Source organism: Oxyura jamaicensis, chromosome 1 (assembly GCF_011077185.1).
Source record: "Oxyura jamaicensis isolate SHBP4307 breed ruddy duck chromosome 1, BPBGC_Ojam_1.0, whole genome shotgun sequence".
Classification (NCBI taxonomy): Eukaryota; Metazoa; Chordata; class Aves; order Anseriformes; family Anatidae; genus Oxyura; species Oxyura jamaicensis.
In genome coordinates, this window is record NC_048893.1 from 182625583 (window position 1) to 182644528 (window position 18946).

Below are 18946 nucleotides of genomic sequence, written 5' to 3' on the forward strand. Positions count from 1 at the left end.
GAGAAAAAAATCAATCCCAACACTGGCAGCATTCAGGACCCAGATGACTGTGACCTTGTAAATAATGTGGAATTCATGCTCCTATTAATTTGCCCAATGCCTCTCTCACCTTATTGTAAAAGAGGAATAATTCAGATTACGTCAATGGAGTTAAACTCCTATAAAATTAAAGTAAGATCCCAGTGCAGCCAAAAATCTCTCCACTGGAAAACAAAATCTCCTATATGCGAGACTCCATTCCCCAGAGTTGTTTTTCCTGTATTTTCCCCTTTAAATCTGAAAGAAAGGGGACCATTCAGTAAAACAAAAAGCAGTTATTCAGTGTTTCATATACTGACAACATTCATCCTCAGGAAGTCTTTGTTGATTGTGCCTAGCATGTATAGTAATAAAGTAAAAGCAACACAAAACGGTGGTGTCTCCATATCCTATAGATGACATGAGGCTATTGTCCCGTTATATTTAGACGATGCCATGCTGCCCGTGGAGAGTCTCCCCAACAGCAGTGACCAGTTACCAAAGGTCAGGCAATCTCTTTAGCCAATTAAAAATAGTGCTTCTAGACAGTGGTTCATTCACATATTGATTCTGGTTTGGAGACCAATGAGTGATAGAAAATAAGTCAGATTAAATGTTATATTATGATGGCATAATGTATGTAAAAAACAATTATGTTCTCAGCACAAATGCCGAGACGGGTTTTTGTTTCAGTTAAAGTAGCACACAATCAGATTTGAGCGCAATTTATTTGAGTGCTACGCTTAACTTGAAAGATGTTCAGAGGTTTAATACGCATGTGCGCACATAGAGTCTATATAAACATATGCTTGTATATATATATATATACACACACACACACGCATATAATTAAGAGCCTTAGATTAGGGACATATGAAGATCCTTAAATTAAAAAACCCAAAGAATTCTAAAGTAGCGTTGACAACCGACTCGGAAATCACATGAGCAAGAACAATTTTGTGCTTCGATTTAGTATTTTTGGTACTAATTTTATAAATAGTAAATATGAGCTATAACGGGAGCTCACTAATGGTTAGCTTCCCACTGGAGACCCTTACAGAAAAAAATATATATAAATGAACATAACCTTCTGCATGTGCTAATGTAAAAAATAACCTGCTGGAGTCAGCAGGAAGCAGGGATGATAAAAGGCAGAGGTGCTCCAGGTCTCAGCTAATGGGCTGTGCTCCGCCGCAGGCTCGGCGGCTCCTGCAAGAGCAAGGGGAAGGCTGGGGGCCTGGTAGCACCAGCAGGCAGCACAAGCTTCAGCTGCCTTCTCTAACATTTTTACAAAGCCATTTTCCGTTTGCGTCCTTGGTTGGACCAAGTGTGATCTCTGGTGGTCTTTTGCTATCCTCTCTCCAATGTTTCTCCGTATTTATATGCACTCTGTGTATTTTTCTGTAATTCTTTTCCAGACAATTTCCGTTGCGAAGTTCATTTTTTTGCAACAGCCATTCCCCAAAGTCACAAATTCTTGTTCCTTTTTCTGAAAAACTTTCATTTACTTTCACATAGCACTTCTGGAGTTTCTTCACCCTCTCCTTCTTGTCCAGCAGATTTTAATAATATTTGCTGCCACCACTCTTCTGATTATTGGTATAGGAGTCTTTAATTTCCATACATTTGATTTCCAGGTATGAAATACCATTTTATTGCTATATCCTTTGCCAAATTCAAGTTTCTAGTTCAGAAGATGAGTGTTATTTCAATATTTCATTAGCTTCCCCCTGCTGTCGGGAAGTGGATCCAGGATGGATGCTTTTCTGCTACAATTTCTCCTTCCTGTTTTTTATCTATGACAAAAAAAGGAACTTCTTCCAGTTGTCTTCAGGGTTATTTTTCTGTATGGACTGGACGAAGTATCTGTTAATTTGTAGATTTATGTGTAGTTAAACCACCTCAGAATGCTGGTGATTTGAGCACTTTCTAATATACGCATGGGAACTTCTTGTTCTCATTCACGTTATTCTTCCTTCCTCTTCATTCCACCTTTGTACCTTCCTCTGTCAATCCTCACACCCTCTTAGGAGTTCCCCGGTGCTATTTATGGCATCAGTACCTGGAACGCTGTTACGTCCTATCTCCTTTTCTACTGCTACACCCATTACACTGATTCTGGTATTACCTGCTTGTTTCCTGTCATCTTGGATTTGTATATGGACACTACATCAAGAGGTGGGGGAATAAATCATTAAAGCATATTGCAGCATTCAGGGGTACAGCGCGAGTTAAAATAGCTCTGTGTTTTCATTTTCCAGCAAAATCAGCATGACAAGTAACTTACAAAGTAAATAAACAAACCACAATTATAGCCAGCAGTATTAGAAGCTCCACGAAACCTCAAAGGTCCTTTTTTTTTTTTTTTTTTTTGCTATCCATGCTGGCTTTGGGGCAGGTGACAACCACTAAATGCTATTCCCAGGAGTCTGCTGACATCAAGTGAGGGGCTCGTAGGACACCCACGCTGTTTTGGCTTGACACAGAAGAACCAAAGAGGCAGAAATCAATGGAAAAGGATCAATTTAGTAAGAAAAAAAAAATATTTGCAAACACAAAATCTACATTTTTTACAGAGGCACCAAGTTAAATGTGAGTTTGGCTTGGCAAGAATTAAAAAAAAAAGTCCACATGTTTATACAAAGGTATTAAAAATACCCTGCTGAGTAGCCCTGTGTGCTCCTTGCTGCCCTGGGTATCTTGCCTCTGTGGCTGCCAGAGAGGGAAGGAATCCTGATCTGTCCCATGGCCAAGTTGCGGAGAATTAAACCCTTTGTCTCAGGAGCCTTTCACCTTCTCAGGCTGCTTGAAAAACCTGCAGGGAAACGAGAAGCCATGGATATTCTTGCCTTGGAAGAAATTTCATTTCTGTCATCACTGCGTGCTCTTTCTCCTGAAGATGCTCCTGTTCGCAGCCTTCATCAAATGAAAAACACCGGAGTACATTATGGGGCTGAAAGCTTTTAATGTCAGTCTTGGAGCGTAGGCTCGACGTGTTCTCAAGCCCGGGCAGTAACAACTGACGGGAGATAGCACTGCTCTTTCGAAAAATGGCAATCATTTTTACATGTTATTGATGGGTTATTCTGCTATTAAGGACATAAAGGACAAGAAGTTTTGTGCTTCGGGGCATAAACCAGTCTCTCCTACATCCTTGGCAGCAGTGGAAACTTAACCAAATAAGCAGATTATAACGTGATTGTCCATTGTGGGGTTTTGTGTGTCTCTCTGAAGTATTTGATGCTGGCCACTGCTGGAGACAGGATATCACATTGGCTGGACTAGTAATCTGATTTAGAATAACAGACCTTTTATTCCTATTAAGCACGTCTCAGTACAGAGTCGGGTTTCAACTAGTACTGATGGCCATGAAACACTAAAATCGAGCCCCAACCCACCCGCAGAGACCGGGTACAAATCTTATCAACGCAAATACGGCATTGCAAAGTTCGACTCATCCAGTCATGCCATGCCATATTTTTCAAATGAGGAGCAAAATATAAGTTGTATACTCCATCATTTTCATCTGCGAATTGCCAAAGCAATGATGATGAAACATTTTGTGCCTGGCCAGCTAAATTCACATGCCAGTTCTGCAAGGGAGAGTTAATGGAAAGATTTGTGTGTTTGAGTACAGTGTTAGGTCCCCCAAACAGAATAGCCTTTTCAGCTCTCCATGTTGTTAGCACTTCTCTCAAACAGCACTTCCCTTTTTGCTCAATCCTTGGATGTGGGAAAGGTTTGTTTTCAGCTCTGTGTGCCTGCAGCGCTTGCTCAGTGTTGAGCTGCAAGCTGGTCCCATATGCAGGCTATAGCTGCGCTTTCGCAGGGTCCCTTGTTGCAGCCGACTGCTGCTGACCACAACTCTCATTTCCTCTCCGTGTGAACGTGAAATGAATGCTATCAGAACAGCCTTTCTTAATGCAAGCCAAAGAGAAAAAGATATCTTTTTTCTGTTTTATACTCAACCGCACTGTATTTCAAATACATTACCTCACCTCCACAAGTCCAGTGGGAATTCATCCCTTTTGTCATGTGCAGTACACGGACCTGCACTACTCCTACGAGGATCATTGTACAGCTTTTCTTTTTATTCATTTGCCCTGCACACAATCATCCTTAAACGATCTCCAGTGTGTACCAGCTGTGCTGGGTCCTCCGTTCGTTTGTGTTCTGTCATCTTAGCTGAGAGCTGGAAAAAAAAATCACACAAATGTGATACAAATGTCAACTGTAGAGTAAACACAGCACTGTGAACCTTTCAGGACAGAAACTCTGTTATGTGTTTGTACTGTGCGGTGCCTAATGTAGAGGCATTCTGGCCTGCGGTCATAATTGTGGATTCAAATTTGTAATAATAAGGAGAACAAAAAAAGTAGTTTTTCGTGCCATCTCTTGGGAAGCACAGCTGTGCGTCAAAGAGAGCGACCGATCCTCACTTGTATGATGCTAGGCAGAAAAGTTGGCCAACCTAACCGCATACACAGAGGGGCAATGGCAGTCCCCGATTCCTCATGTACAGCCCTGCTTCATCAGCACTAAAGGCCTGATCCTCCTTTTAGCAGATTGCTAAGCCAGAGATGGGAAAACAGAAAACACACAATCGTGCTGATTTGGGTTCTGCATCTTCTGCATTCTGTCCTGTGGTTCAGCCCTATGGATGTGCCTATCTTTATGGACCACAGATGAGCTCATCCGTGTAAATAATTCAAAAGAGCCATCTCCGATGGAGTGTATGTGCCTTGCTGCCTCCTCCTCGCCTGGCCAACCCCTCATCCAATCTGCCAGTGCTTGTTGGTGCCCTAGCTCTCCTGATGCGCTTGGGCACATGGACCTCTCCCTGCTCGATCGAAGGGTATTTCCATATAACCTTTGGCAGCTCACGCTGTGAGCTGTGCAAGATTACGCACCCCTGCTGTCTGCCCTGCCTCAGCTGTCACAGCAGGGACAAGGACATCATTCTGGGTTGCCACCAATTTCAGTTTACATGGGGAGACAGCTGGGAGCTGCAGCGCCTGAGAAGCAGACGTGGTGCCTATCCTCTTGCCCCTGCTATCCGAGGGCATGGGCAGGGCAACTCTACATCACCCTGAGATCATCTCAAGGCACCCGCATGGGGCTGCAGTCTTCTTGGAGTAACAGTAGGTCTGCAGGATGGCCTCGCAGCAGAGCTCAGGTGTCCACCTAAACTTAAGCTGTTGGGCATACAGTTAAACAAATCCATAAGGAATTTATATTGATAATGCTCTAAGTATAAACTCTGTTCAGCGAGACCTATTTATAATTCTTCAATCTGTCACTGACATAACCAGGAAGACGTATGTGCCCAGTGAGGCGAGGCATATTATGTCCGATGGGAGACATCCTTCAGAGCTCATCCCTTTGACCCTCATCTATGATGAGTATTATTATTTTGATGCCTTATGAAAAGATATGAAAAAAATGAGGAACCCTTACACTTTCTCAGTCCCTCAAGGATATCTGATTGGAGAAAAATGTAAGCAATGTTTCAACAATACGCTATTATTCCCACAAATGTAAGACTTACTGGTGGCTTGAAGAACTGACTGAAGTTGGGGACCATTATGTATGGTACCACAAAAGCATTTGTCAGGGGAGAGTCACCCAGACACTGTCGCAGAAGGGATGAGTTTGGAAGACGCAACTGGAGACCATGCTGTCCAACCCACATGCTCAGGCAGGGTCAGCCACAGCAGATTGTCCACAACCATGTCCAGTCGGGTTTCAATTGTCTCCACAGACAGCGACTCAACAACTTCTCTAAGCTGAGATCCTTGGGGACAAGCCCCAAGTCATGCAGCATGATAGTACAGGCCACTTCTGCTGACCCCCTAACTCTTTTCCTGGGCATTAAGCTGGGATGTTTGCTGTCAAATCTGCCTTTTATAGTCAATGGCCTCATGCTATTTTGTAGCTTTTCTTGAAGAAAAGAACGATAAATTTGATATATAGGGACAGTGAGGTTGCCTTTGTTGCATTCAGTAGGAAGTCATAAAGAGGAAAGACAGCTTCCAACTTTTAGTATTAAAGGGAACAACTCTGTCTTAATTTCCTGTGGTTTTACATGAGAACTGTCCCTGAAGGAACCAGACAGCATCTGCCACAAGCTCTGTCTACTTGATTTTTGTGATTTTTTTTTTTTCTTGGTCAATTTTAGAGTGCTGGAATATGAATGCATCTCCACATACCCCTCTCAAAAGGCCCACTAATTTCTTTGGTAGATCTGCATGTTGCATGGGATTTTATTTTGTATTTTTTTTGCCTGTGTGGAGAGCATTTTTCATCAGACACGGCCTTTATTTATTGCATACTGAGGAACGGCCTGGGATGAGGAAAAAAACACCGGCCACCAACAGCACTTCAGATCACTCGGTGCCTCAGCGAACACAGAGCTCTTCGGGGAGCACGAAAGCGTCTGCCGAGGGCATTTTAGAGGCTAAGTGCCCTTTCTCCAGATGTTTCCTACACCATGATTTCCACCGAGGAAACTACAGGAGCTTTATCACTAATAAAAGCATGCAGTTTTGGGGGGGAAAGAGGAAAAAAAGGCAATTCCGCCCTCCCCACAAGCAAAACCCTGGTATTATAAGCTTAAAAAAAATGGGGAAGAAATGATGAGGAATTTCTATAAAGGAATGCCGTGCAGGCTTCGAGTTGTGAATTTGGGGTGGAAAAAGATATATATATATAATAATGATGATGATTATTAATAATAATCATCTACCCCGCCGCCCTAGCAACGGTTGCTAAGGAGAGGGGCGGGGCCATGCGGCCGAGGCCACGCCCGCCGCCCGCCCGCCTACAAGCCCCATGATGCCGCGCGGCGCTGCGGCGCGTGACTGGGGGGGTGGTGGAGGAGGGGGGGAGGGGAGGGGGGTCCGTCTCTCCCCCGCCGCGTCCCCTGGCCGGGCTCGGCGGCCGCCATGTTGGCTTGAGGCGAAGATGGCGGGGGGCGGCCGCGGGCGGGCAGAGCGCTGAGGGAGCGGCACCCCCGGCTGCTGCGAGGGAGGGAGGAGGGAGGAAGGGGGGCGAGGCGGGGGACGGAGGGAGGGCTGAGGAGGAGGAGGAGGAAGAGGAGGAGGCGGCGATGCGAGCGGAGCGCTGAGGCTGCGGGAGGCGGCAGCCGTTGAACGCCCCCCAGGGTCCCCGCAGAGCGCTGAGGGGAGGCAGCGCCGGGCGCGGGCAGCGCCTGGGGAGATCCAGCCTGACCCCCCGGGATCCAGCCTGACCCCCGGGATCCAGCCCCAGCCCCCTGGGATCCAGCTTTACCCCCCGACCCCCCCCCCCCCGGGAGCCACCCCGAGCTGCCCGCCGGCCGGGTGTCCGCGGCGCTAATGAAGGAGGTGGCCGGGACGCAGCAGCCCTCGCCGTGAATCACCCCGTCGTTATTCGCCGAGGCCGGCGGAGGAGAAGGAAGAGAGAAGGGAGAGAAGGCGTGGGGGGGGGAGGGAGGGAGGGAGGGAAGGGAAGGGGGTGTGCGGGCAGAAAAAGCCCCGCACGCAGCCCCGAAGCCCGCAGGCGGCCCCCGGAGCCCGCGGGCAGCCCATGTCGCCGTGTGGTCCTGCCGGCCCTACCTGGCACCGCCGGTGGTGACAAGGACCTGCTGCGTGGCAGCCCGGGACCTGCTGCCTTTGCGTATTATTTTTTAATCTCTCGGTTTTTCGGGAACCGTCAGGGGGGAATCTCAAGATGTCCAGCGGCGTCCCGGCTGATATGGTGAGTCCTGGCGCTCCCCCTCGCCTCGCAGCGGTGCGGGGGGAACAGCGTTTGCTCAAGGCCTCTTTTGGCAGAGGGGATGGAAAGAAGAGGGGCGTGGGAAGGGGGGGGGGGGGGGGGAATCTCGGTGGCGTATTTAAGGAACAAAAAGTTCCCAGTTAATAATCCCCCTCCTCCCCCCTCCCCGATGCTGGTCCAGCTTTGATTTTGGGGAGCGGAGGGGAAATCTGCAATGTCGTCTCCCGTGTGGCCAGGCAAGTGTGGATGCCGCCCGGTCTCCTGGCTCTGGCAGTTCATCTCCGACTGCTCCTGCCAGCCTGCCCCAACAGGGCTCTTCAGCCTTGCCGACCACTGTTTTGGGGAAGAGAAATGCAGAGCAGAGCATTCAGAATGATTTACCTAAGCCATTTCTCTTTTTTTCCCCCCTCCCCTAAACCAGCTGTGAAATTGATTCTCAGCCTTCTTTCTCATCTCTCAAACTTTGCTCGTTTCTTACTGACACCGTGCCTTCTGATGCTAATGGGAAGTTAATTCCCTCACCTGATGCCGGGTCAAGAGCAAAAAAGAAATTCCCGTGCCCTGTTTGCACAGGGAGAGCCTTTGTGCACTAGCTGCAATCTGGACGTTTTTCAAGGGCACTCCTTGCACTTCTTATGGCGGACTGTACTTCAGCCTGTGTTGGTACATTTAAAATAGGCAGGTACGGCTAGGCGTGAAGGGAGGGCGATCGGGTCTGTTAGGTAACCTTTCTGTTCAGCAGGGCTGCACCGGTTTGCCTGTATTTCCATAAATCACTTAGCTGAGCGGAAGAAAAAAAAAAAGTTGTGGCAGTGGTTTGATATGCTGGCTCTTTTTTCTTATGGCAAAATATTTTCACTTCCCACCCTCCCGTGATTGTTTGTGTTTAAAGGTACTTTGACAGCAGCAGAGCGGTCTGTGCTTTTTATTTTCAGGATGCAATTCTGTTTTCTGAGTGTAAGCTGCCGTGGTAGTGGTGATATAAAAGCTGAGCCTCGTTACAGCCATCGATATACAATTAGTGGTGCATATGTAGGACAAACAGGCTATTGAAATCACGCTAGTTGCTTAATTTCATTGTTTAATTCACAGCTTTTCTACTGTGGGGGAAATGAGCGAATTTTGCCAAAAGAGCAGAAACAGTAAGATACAGAGGATGGTCAAGCACAGCTTTAAGATTCCCCACCCCCTCCCTAAATACAAAAAATATATTTTGTCTTTATGGGAGAAGAGGTGGTGACGAGACTGCTGCCCCCGTGTTTAAATCCTTTCAATTGTTTAGTTCCATGCATTTCTTTTTAGGGTCTCTGACTGTCAGAACACCCTGAAGCCCCTTCTCTTTTGCACTTGTCTGCCTCTGCATGGCAGAAGTCCCCTCCTTAGCTGCGGAGAGCTGGATGCACGTCTCCCAGAGCCGCCTCGAGTTGCCTGGAGGAGCCCCTTGGCTGTGACACGAAGCACTTCTCTGTCCTCTTACCCTGGGCTGAGCGCGGTGCCACCTCCACGGCTCTCCTCCGTCCTGCCTGCCGGGCAGTCGTGGTGCTGCCGCTACGCTTGTCATGTTTGAGGACTCCATTTTATAACAATATACAAATCTCGATAGGTGAAATAACAGCTCGTTCCTATTGCGACTCTTTCTTCCCGTAGTTGTGATGTAATGAGGATGCCGCTGACAGGGATACCTAGGCCTGGAGATGCTCTGCTTCCCCGGGTCAGGAAGAAGCTTGTTAGACATAGCGATGTTTAAATATTGAGTCATTACGAAGACATTTGGATGAAGATGTTACCAATGTCAGTATCATTTAACTGGATGGACGGATGTGTTCTGGTTTGCCTCTGGATCGTTTCGCTGAGTTACTGCGTTATTAGCTGCAGTTTCTTCAGGTCTGAAGTGTGTTGTAGGAATTCAAATCGCTAAATACAATCAATAATTTAATTTGTAGAAAGGGCACTTGAAAACTCATTTTGGGTCTCTTTTTATCACCATCCTCTGTATTTCAAAGGAGCTTGTTCAGGAAGGAAAGTGGTATTGTTATTTGATTCTTCTTTAAAGAGAAGCACTTACCAGGCTGTCACCTTGTTTATATATGTTTTTATTTACTGTATGATTTTGCAGTTTGCATTTCTCTTATCCACCCACTCTGTAATTTGCATCTACAAAAAAAGATAATATAATTCCCCATTTCTGTACGAGTTGGCATCGCTGTGGTGGGGTGTCATGTTACGAAGGCTCCATCACGTTTACTAAATCTGCTATGAATTACTTAAGTATTATAATGATTGCGTTTCAAAGTGTTTGTCAGATTCATGAACCAACCCTCTCATAATAATAGTAAAACTATTATAATTGATGCTTCTTAAAATACAGTCTTCCTGTCCTGCCTTTGAAGCATCAAGGACCTGCTACAGATAAACTCCTAGCGAATTATCAAATCTTCAGCAAGCTTTGTGCTGGTAGGTGGACAAAACTTGATCCGGCCTTCTTTCCGCTGATGCTTGGTTGACTTCTTCCCAGAGCTCCAGCAGATTTTACCTGCTAACCCTTTCAACATCACTTCTGAAGTAATTACCATAAGTACTTTATCATTTGCATTCCACTAATAAACTGGATGGTGACACACCACATTCCGGGCATTGTAAGTTTGTGTTGCGTTATTCCTTAGCAATCCATGCTACTTACAGGCTAAATCTCCGCTCCTGCTAATATCAACCTCTGTACTCGTGTAGGTTCATTGCTTACCGAGGACTAGGCATGTTTGGAGTAGTGCTCCAAGACCATTCTGCATATCTACAGCTTAATTTTATTTTTTTCATAATTACTGGCACTTGTGGCGGCCAGGATATTTGAATACGTTGAACGATTTCATCAGATAACTTGTTGGTTTTGCCATCTGGTAGCAGCTAGAGTTTGAGTGAATGACAGCAGAGCTGTTGGCAAGTTTTCTGTTTTAGCAGCGAGGAGACATGAGGTGCTTTATAGACTTGCAGTCAACGACACTGTATTTTTTAAGTTAATCAAATGAAAATGGTTTGCTATTTGTTTAAAAACTGTAGCTGACTATATCAAAGAAAGCTATTTCTTAAAAAATAAAATAGAAAAAACACGAAAAACCACCACCACCAGCTAGGCCCAGTCCAGCAGTTACTGCTCAGTTGAATAATCCCTTTTATTTCAATGGAGTTATCAGTACAATCTGGGAAGCTGAATCTCTTCATTGTGTGGTCCTACCATGCTTCCCCCTACACATATAATTCTTCAGGGGTCTTGTAATTTCGCAATAAGGGGCCTGTGTGACTAAAGACTATTATGCTGCCTGCTGTTTCCTGTATGGATATTTTATTTAGGTACAAGAAGGCTCTGCCAGCACTTTCTTCCTGTGCAGTTCTTCGCATGCCCTCTAGGATATCGAATTTCAAATTATTTTTGTATCGAGTAGTAATTGAGAGTAATGTATTTGGCTCATGGTAGGTGTTTTGTTTTTTTTGGGGTGGTGTTGAGTGCTCAAATCTATCCAACATTTGAAGGTTTTCACTTCTATTATGTACAACTATTGAATCCGTACGTTGAGTTTAAGAGATGTAGGTTTTATGTAAGAGATCTCTTCAGTAAAACTGAATGTTTGATGATAGACATCTGCAGACATGCGAGAGGATGGGGTTCATGGCCTGAAATCCTTGTGTACGTGAACAATCTTGGAAGAGGGCAATAGGTGGAGGAAGGCTAACAGAAAGGAACTGCTCAGTTCTTGTCTTATTAGTGTCACCACCTTTAGTGACAATGTGTGTATGCATGTTCTTTTTAGGAAGTTTAGTGCAAAATGGTGACAAACGGCGTAACTTGTATATATGACACATATTAATATGACAATAAAATCAATTTTAGAGGAGGCTAGCAGAGGAAGAGGATGGACTTCTACCTAATCCTACAAGCAGTAGGGCAGCGGTGGCATCGTAGAATAAGGCTCAGGCAGTAGGGGCTCAGAGGAGTAGCTGGTGGTATGGCAGCTGAATTCTATCGTCTTTCATCCAGTCTAAATAATTCTTTCATCTAAGAATAGTAAGTCCTTTATCATTACAATATGCTTTGAATATAGAAAGAAAATGCTTTGTTTGCTCTTAGTGTTTTAATGTATTGGAGCCAAATGTAAAAAGCCACGCATCTCGGTTCTGTTTTGACTGCTTTTCCTTCTGCCTTCAGTAGATACCTTTTCTTTGTTTTGAAAATTGTTATATCCCCAGTAGCCTTGCCACATCATGAAGAACTTAGGGGACTAACAGTGTTTGTATGGCCTGCACTTTGTTTTCCTCAGGGTTAGACAGCTGCAACCGCTGGGTGGGATGATGACTGATGCTCATGCTGGGGCTTGGTGTAGTGCTGTAGTTCAGGTAGAAGTGCAGGTCGGTGGTGTAAACTGCTGCTTCCTGCCCACTCCTGTTGTCATTACCTGAATTTGTTTGGCTCTGCTTTTGTTTAATTCCATGAAATAGCGGAGGAAACGGGTACTGAGGGACATTGAAGTTTTCCCTTGTTGGATTTCTAGAAGCTAGTAGTAGCTGCTGGCAGGTTGCAGCAGGACTAAAAGACAAAAAACAAACAAACAAACAAAAAAACCCTGAGTATCTGATTGTAGCAATAGGAGTGTTGAATTCTGCACATTTAAAAACAAAAAACAACACAGTTGCCAGACTTCATCTGAGGAATGCTGACAGCGTGCACGGGTCCTGGGTCGGGACAAGTTGGGAATGTGGAGTTAGGGACAACTTCAGGTACCAGTAGCCTGCATTTCACCTCAGTGTGTGTGTGTGCTGTTTGTGCATATCTAAAGTGAACTTTGCCCCATTGGTATTTTGTTTTAGATCTTTCAAGGCCCATGGCCCTCTTCCTTGGCTTGGCCTAAGGCTGTGGCAGGAGATAGCCAGCCTGGATACCGCCCTTGCAGCAGATTTGATAGGCAAGGCTTTTATGCTACTGTAAACAAAGTGACTAAGGGCAAGCTTCTCTGTGTTTAACTCCAAGTTCTTTCTAAGGATGACTTCTGTGAACGTCAGAAGCCGTGGTCACGGTGTATGCAATAAGCGGGATTTACTTGTTTGATATTTCTGGTCACTCGGCGTTGCTTCTGAGTAGAAGTCAAAATGTAAACTTCTGGTGATGTCCCTGCATATGCTTATGCAATCCTGAGCAGAATGGAGAGCTCAGTTGTGACTCAGCCTGAGTGCTACTCTACTTTGCAGGAATCCAGAAATATCTGGAATGTGACTAATCATTCTTGTGGTTTTATGTGAAAGAGATAGTAGGGCTTATTTTCAGCCTTTGCTTTGTACAGTGCTGGTTCCATTAACTTGGTTATTTCTCAGCCTAGGTGCAGTGCCAGGCAGAGCTGCAGATCAATACTCTTTTCAATGTTGCCTGTGTCTTGCAACAATTAACTGAGCCCAGGAAAGGAGCAAGCCTTCCCTGCCACAATTTTGCATGCATAAACTTTAGCTCCCCATAGTTATTAAAGGGCTGTGACTGAGTGAGATGCTTTCATTTTAGAAGCCGAAGGAGGTGAGCGGAATGTCAATGAGGAATTTTAATGTCACTGCTCTCATGTCAAATCTGAACTTCAAGACCCCAGCTCTTCACCAGTTTTAGCTTAATTTAGAGCTCTGGTTTTCAGTTAGCAGTTAACAATAACAATTGAATTATTGTTTAAAATTACCCTATGAACTCTGCTAGAAGGACAGCTTTATTAATTTTGATGGTTTCTGATATACATACTTTGCAGAACATCTTAAAGCAAGGAGTAAATCATTTTTCACTGGGTATATCTCCAGAGAAATACAAATTCACAGATGTGCCACTGACTATTGCAAGCAGCGATATTGAGGAAATGTTACTGGAAGAAAACGAAGAATCAACAACCCACAAAAATTAAAACATTAAAATAAGATTGAGACATCAGTTGAGGTTCTGCAAATACCTTTCTGCGCTTCAATACTATGTTTTTTGTATTTGAAAGGAAATTTGTTGGGTGTGATAACCCGTGAAATGGGCTTTTTTAAGAACGTAGAGACAATTGTTTAGGTATTTATTGTGGGGGGCAACATTTAAAGAACAAGTTAAGACTTTCTGACTTGTAGGATTACTGGCCCTAAAATGTATAGTACTGCAGAAATACTTGTATGTTGTTGCATCTGAATATTCTGACATATTTGTGGAAATTGGGGTATTTTGCAGTCAGTAATTGGGATTGTGGTTAGCTCCTTAACAGAGGCTGAATTAGTTGCTGCTTGTAAAGCAGCTGCCATGAAGACCCCCCTCTCTTTGTGTTAAGACTTCGAAAGTATGTTGAAATCTGGCTTGGAAGTGTGGTGTGTATTTTCCACAGCTAGAAACTTTGCAAAGTGCAGATTCAGCTGATTACAGAATTGTGACACTGCCAGCAGTGTCTCGTAACTTTTCTACTTTATGGTAAAGACATCTGAAAATAGCTTGCCAGTGGCAGGACCCACACTTGTGGGTTTGTGTGTGTGTTTTTTGTTGTTGTTGTCCATTTTTAAATTAAAACTATTTGTGTGATTGAGTTTACCATTAAAAGGAGACTTTGTGGCAGTGTTTAGCTGAGATTTTATTCCATAATACTGTTGTTATGGAGACAGAAGCAAGCAAGGAACTCCTTGAGTTCTGTGTATCCATACAAATTAGCCATGTAGATTCCTGCCTGTTTTGGTGGGTTTGTTCAACCACCAAAACAACAGGTCAGTTCCTTTGTGGGACGTGAGTACCAAATGGCCCCTCTTGTTTGACAGCATGGGGACGCAGTATGGAAAAGCCAGTGTTGGTGGTTGCCTTCTGTGCCAGTTCCAGCTTCTCTTGAAAACATCACTGTTCAGGCTGATCTGATTTCTGTCAATGGCTTGGACCACTGCTGAGAAGCCAAGGTGGCCTTAAGCTGGAGCACTCTTTAGCTGAAGCTGGGGATCTGGACTTTAATCTGCAAATCTATGGGCAGTTTGCATGGGAATGAATGCTTAGCTCCATTTTCTCCCCTCCCTTATTATTTATTTTTTATTTACCTTTCATAAAGTGGTGTCCTGAGCTCTTGTGGAAGCTTTTCTGTGATCTTCATTATGCAATATGCGTTGTTTCATGTTGCATAAGAAACTTGGAGCACTTGATAAAAGTGCAGTACCAATTTCAAAATAAACACAAGGAAACTAAATGTAATTTTTCTTTCAGGGACTGAAGAGAATGAAGTGTTTCATCTCAAAAATAATCGTACTTCAAAGTCCTGTATTGTAGCATTGGTTGGTATCTCCTCAGTGGAGTTACGATATGGTAATATTTCCTGGTCTGGCAGGGATCCACGTCATTATAATCTGTTTCTGATAATTAACGTATATTCTAGATGGTACTACTTAATCTGTCTCTGGAATCTGGCATACGTTTTTAATGCAAGGAAATAATGGACTAGTGATAAAATAGCGAAGTTCAGTGTTAATCAAAAATCTTCCATAGCTGGGGGTATAAATTTAAAAATCTACTTTTTAAAAGTGGATTAGCGTCAGTCTGCATGTGAATATATGTGGCGTATGTTAGTAAGCCTCAGGAAAGTTAAATTATATAACATAATTATTCAAAGATAGTTGTACTTTACCATATTTCCTTTAAGATAAAATGCTGTCAAACATTCTTCAGACATGCTTATCTTTAAGATACTGTAAGTGGCTGGCTAGAAGGCCATGTACCTTTTAAAAGCCTATAATACCTAGTTACAGTTTTATTTTATTTTTATTTTTTTTAGATTATAGAGGTCTTATGAACAATAACATGAACATAAAAATAAACTCTATTCTTGGAGTAGTGTTCTGTGGTTGTAATTGATGTACAACACATTACTTAGGACGTGTCTAATCTGAATATTTGTCACTTTGGCTGTCAATGAATACACTTTTAATCGGTACGAACGTGTTAGAACGGTTGTGGGGTATGATAACGAAGCTTAGAGCTCAGTGTTGAAGCTGATCCATTGATCTGCAATGGAAACGGACTTCATTGGGCTTGCTTGTTTCAGTGGTTTATGCTTGCAAAGGTATTTCTGGCAATAAACTCAAAGCTTTCAGAAAGCTTTATTGAAAGTTTTAAAGCTGGGGAAGGGGAAATCCCCATTCACTAGTTCAATATGATTCCCTAATACTCAAATTAACATAAAATCACACGTGTGATTAGTAGCTTCCAATAACTGTATTATAGCATGTAAGTGGTGATGAGGGTGTAATGTATTACTGCGTAGGATCGTAGCAGATCCTGAGTTGGAAGGGACCACAGGAGTCATGGGGTCTGAACTCCTGGCTCCACACAGGACCACCCCACAATCAAACCACGTGTTTGAGAGCGTTGTCCAAGCACTTCAACAAGTCCACCAGGCTCAGTGCCTTGACCACTGCCCTGGGGAGCCTGTTCCAGTGCCCGACCACCCTCTGGGTGCAGAACCTTTCCCTAACCCCCAGCCTGACCCTCCCCTGTCCCAGCTCCATGCCGTTCCCTCGGGTCCTGTCGCTGTCCCCAGAGAGCAGAGCTCAGCGCCTGCCCCTCCGCTCCCCTCGTGAGGGAGCTGCAGGCCGCCATGAGGCCTCCCCTCAGCCTGCTCTGCTCTGGGCTGAGCAAGCCAAGGGACCGCAGCTGCTCCTCATACACATTGCCCTCCAGACCCTTCACCATCTTTGCAGCCCTCCGTTGGGTGGTCTCTGATAGTTTTATGTCCTTTCACTGTGGCACCCAAAACTACACAGTGTGCTTGAAGTAAAGCTGTACCAGCGCAGGGCAGAGCAGGACAATTGTATGTTTATAACGATGATTAAGAAGCTGTTCTCTCAACAGAATGGTGTGCTGTCTGTTACGAAGGCCTCCTAAGTTCTCACTTGCTTTAATTTTCCGGCTTGCTAACTGTAGGTCTGCGCCAGCCCAGCAGGGGTGGGTCTGGCTGTTGGTTGCTCAACATGGGGAGCGCCGGGAGTAAAACTCTGTCAGAGGCTGTCTTGTTGCTGGTTGTCGTGGTGGGGTCAGTGGCTGAGCCCCTCTCCGGAACAGCTGCGGATGTGCCCTGCTTTCCCGATGACACAAATGGTTTGGCAATACTTCTTTGAATCCCTGTAGTTTGCCCGTACCCACAGTCAGGAAGCCCGTGCTCATAAGCTGGCGTTTGCCAGGCGTGTTACCTTAGGCCATAAAAACGAATCCTATTTGACTTGAATGTTCAAAGGTTTTCTACCAAAGTATGCTGTAATGTGTATTCTTTGTGCTGTCAGTTTCTAAGAAACGCTGTTTTAGCAACTGACTTTAAAGGTTTGGTAACTGTTTTAGGTGAGTGTCAGCTAGTTCTCTTCAAATGTGAAATACTGAGGAAGAGAAGGTTTTTTCCAAACGATGCTAATGAGTATTTCTAGCCATCTACCCACCAGAATTAAGTTTCAAGATGTATTATGTCAGATCCTGGCACCAAGAAAACAGCTTATTACTGAGCCATGTAGGATCCCAATTTCATAAGTAATGGCAAAATGACTAGGTGCTCTTGTCAGATTGAGAGTGTGACATTTCTGTCTGCTGGTTACTTCTGGCCAGTATAGTTTCATAAGAATCTGGGTTTCATACAGATCTGGAAATGGGGATTTTTCATTTCTAGTTCCATATGCTTGAAATTACTTAGTGGTTTAAAATACCCATTGCAGTGGGTGGAATGCTGGGTAAACTGAAGTGGGATCGCAATGAGGGGTCCGGGGAAGGTGGCAGTGGGTATTTGCAGAATTGTTTTAGCTTGGAGGTGGTTCCCTTATCAAGGGTAGAAGAGGAGTATGCTTCTCCAGTGATGGGCTTCATGCTGCTTTGCTAGCGGGGATCTCTATGAAGGGGGAGAGGGGGATGGACCTCCAAGCTTGCTTTTTCACCTTCGTTTCACCTTTGTTGTAAAAAGGAAGCTTGAAGCACACGGTTTTGCAGGGAACTCTCACCACTCAGGTCTGCTGCGGTGAAGGGACCTCTATGTGCCTATCTCTCCCTCAGTTGGCTATAATGGGTGTACAAATCTTTCTATGAGGAGACTAGCACGTCTAAGCTTTTTCAATACCAATTTGTGTTTTAAGCAAATAACACACTGGCAAAACGTTCATAATAAACTGTGAGTATGGTGTATTTACTATAGTGCTAATTATATCATACATGGAAAACTAACATTAGAAGAGAACTGTTCCACTTCTGAAATGAAATACAGAAACATACATAAATGCAAGGATCAAGATGGTAGAGCATGGCATGGTGGTGCTTAGCTGCCCATCAGCTGTTAAACCACCACATTTAACTATTTCTTTATCCTGTTGTATAAATGGATAATCACCTCTTCTTCAATAATCACCTCTTCTTCAAGAACCATGTGCATTTCTCCGTCGCAGTATCCCTTTCTTATTCAGCACCTACTCCTTGTTCAAAGACTGGATCAGTGCCTTGCTGTTTTGTACTGCTCTAACATGTTTTGAAAGAGAAGTCCTAATTCACCTTGAGACTTCTGTGATATGCAGCACCTCCTGTGTTCAAGGATATGGGAATTTAGTTTTATTCTTAATTTCTCCCTTGATTTCTGTAACTTCTTTTAGATAACAACTTGTAGGAAAGGCTGCTAGAGTTATCCGTGGAGAACGGATTGATTATCGGTCAATGCCTTTATCTGCAGATGTGCTGGTTGGTGCTTGCTTTTTGTTTTTTAGCTGGGTTTGAAATTTGCCTAAGTGAGTAGTTAAGAGTGCTGAGTAATGCCAGATAAGGTGGAGTGAAGGCAAATAGTTCCCTGCCTTTGCAGCTGATTCTGCTGCAGCATATCAATCCTGACTTTGATGCCTTTAAGAAAAAAAAATCCGAGGTTATGTATTTTATTTATAATAAGTGTGTGGTTAGGAGATATTTTGTTCCCCTTTGTTATCTTCTGCCAAAAAAAACCTAAAACCCCACTTCTGTTTTATCTTCTAGTTCTTAGCATATAGAGATGAAGCCCGGAGGGAAAGAAAATTATTGTGCTTAACGGCGTGATCATTTAAGGTTTTGGTCTTTTTTGCCATCAACAGTAAAGTTTCAGAGTTTTTATCTTTTGCTAAATGTTGTTCTGCAGGAGACGTAAGATACAGATTCTGCTTGAATAAA

General features: G+C 44.2%; 1 protein-coding gene and 1 long non-coding RNA gene across 3 annotated transcripts in view; one reads left to right on the forward strand and one right to left on the reverse strand.

Moving 5' to 3' along the window:
* Positions 1–727: 727 nt before the first annotated feature.
* On the reverse strand, positions 728–7676 carry LOC118166307. 2 transcript variants are annotated; one of them, XR_004750440.1, is made up of 3 exons: positions 7614–7676; positions 4017–4210; positions 728–2934 (listed from the first exon to the last, which is right to left on the reverse strand). It is a non-coding gene; the product is annotated as an uncharacterized LOC118166307 (long non-coding RNA). The 2 variants fall into 2 exon arrangements; XR_004750439.1 differs by having other exon boundaries at positions 728–4210.
* Positions 7676–18946, forward strand: part of UBL3 (ubiquitin like 3) — a 56657-nt gene continuing 45386 nt past the window's right edge. The window contains exon 1 of the mRNA XM_035325112.1: positions 7676–7755. Coding sequence (XP_035181003.1) covers positions 7729–7755 — 27 coding nt within the window. The 5' untranslated portion in view covers positions 7676–7728. The remainder of the gene's footprint in view (positions 7756–18946) is intronic.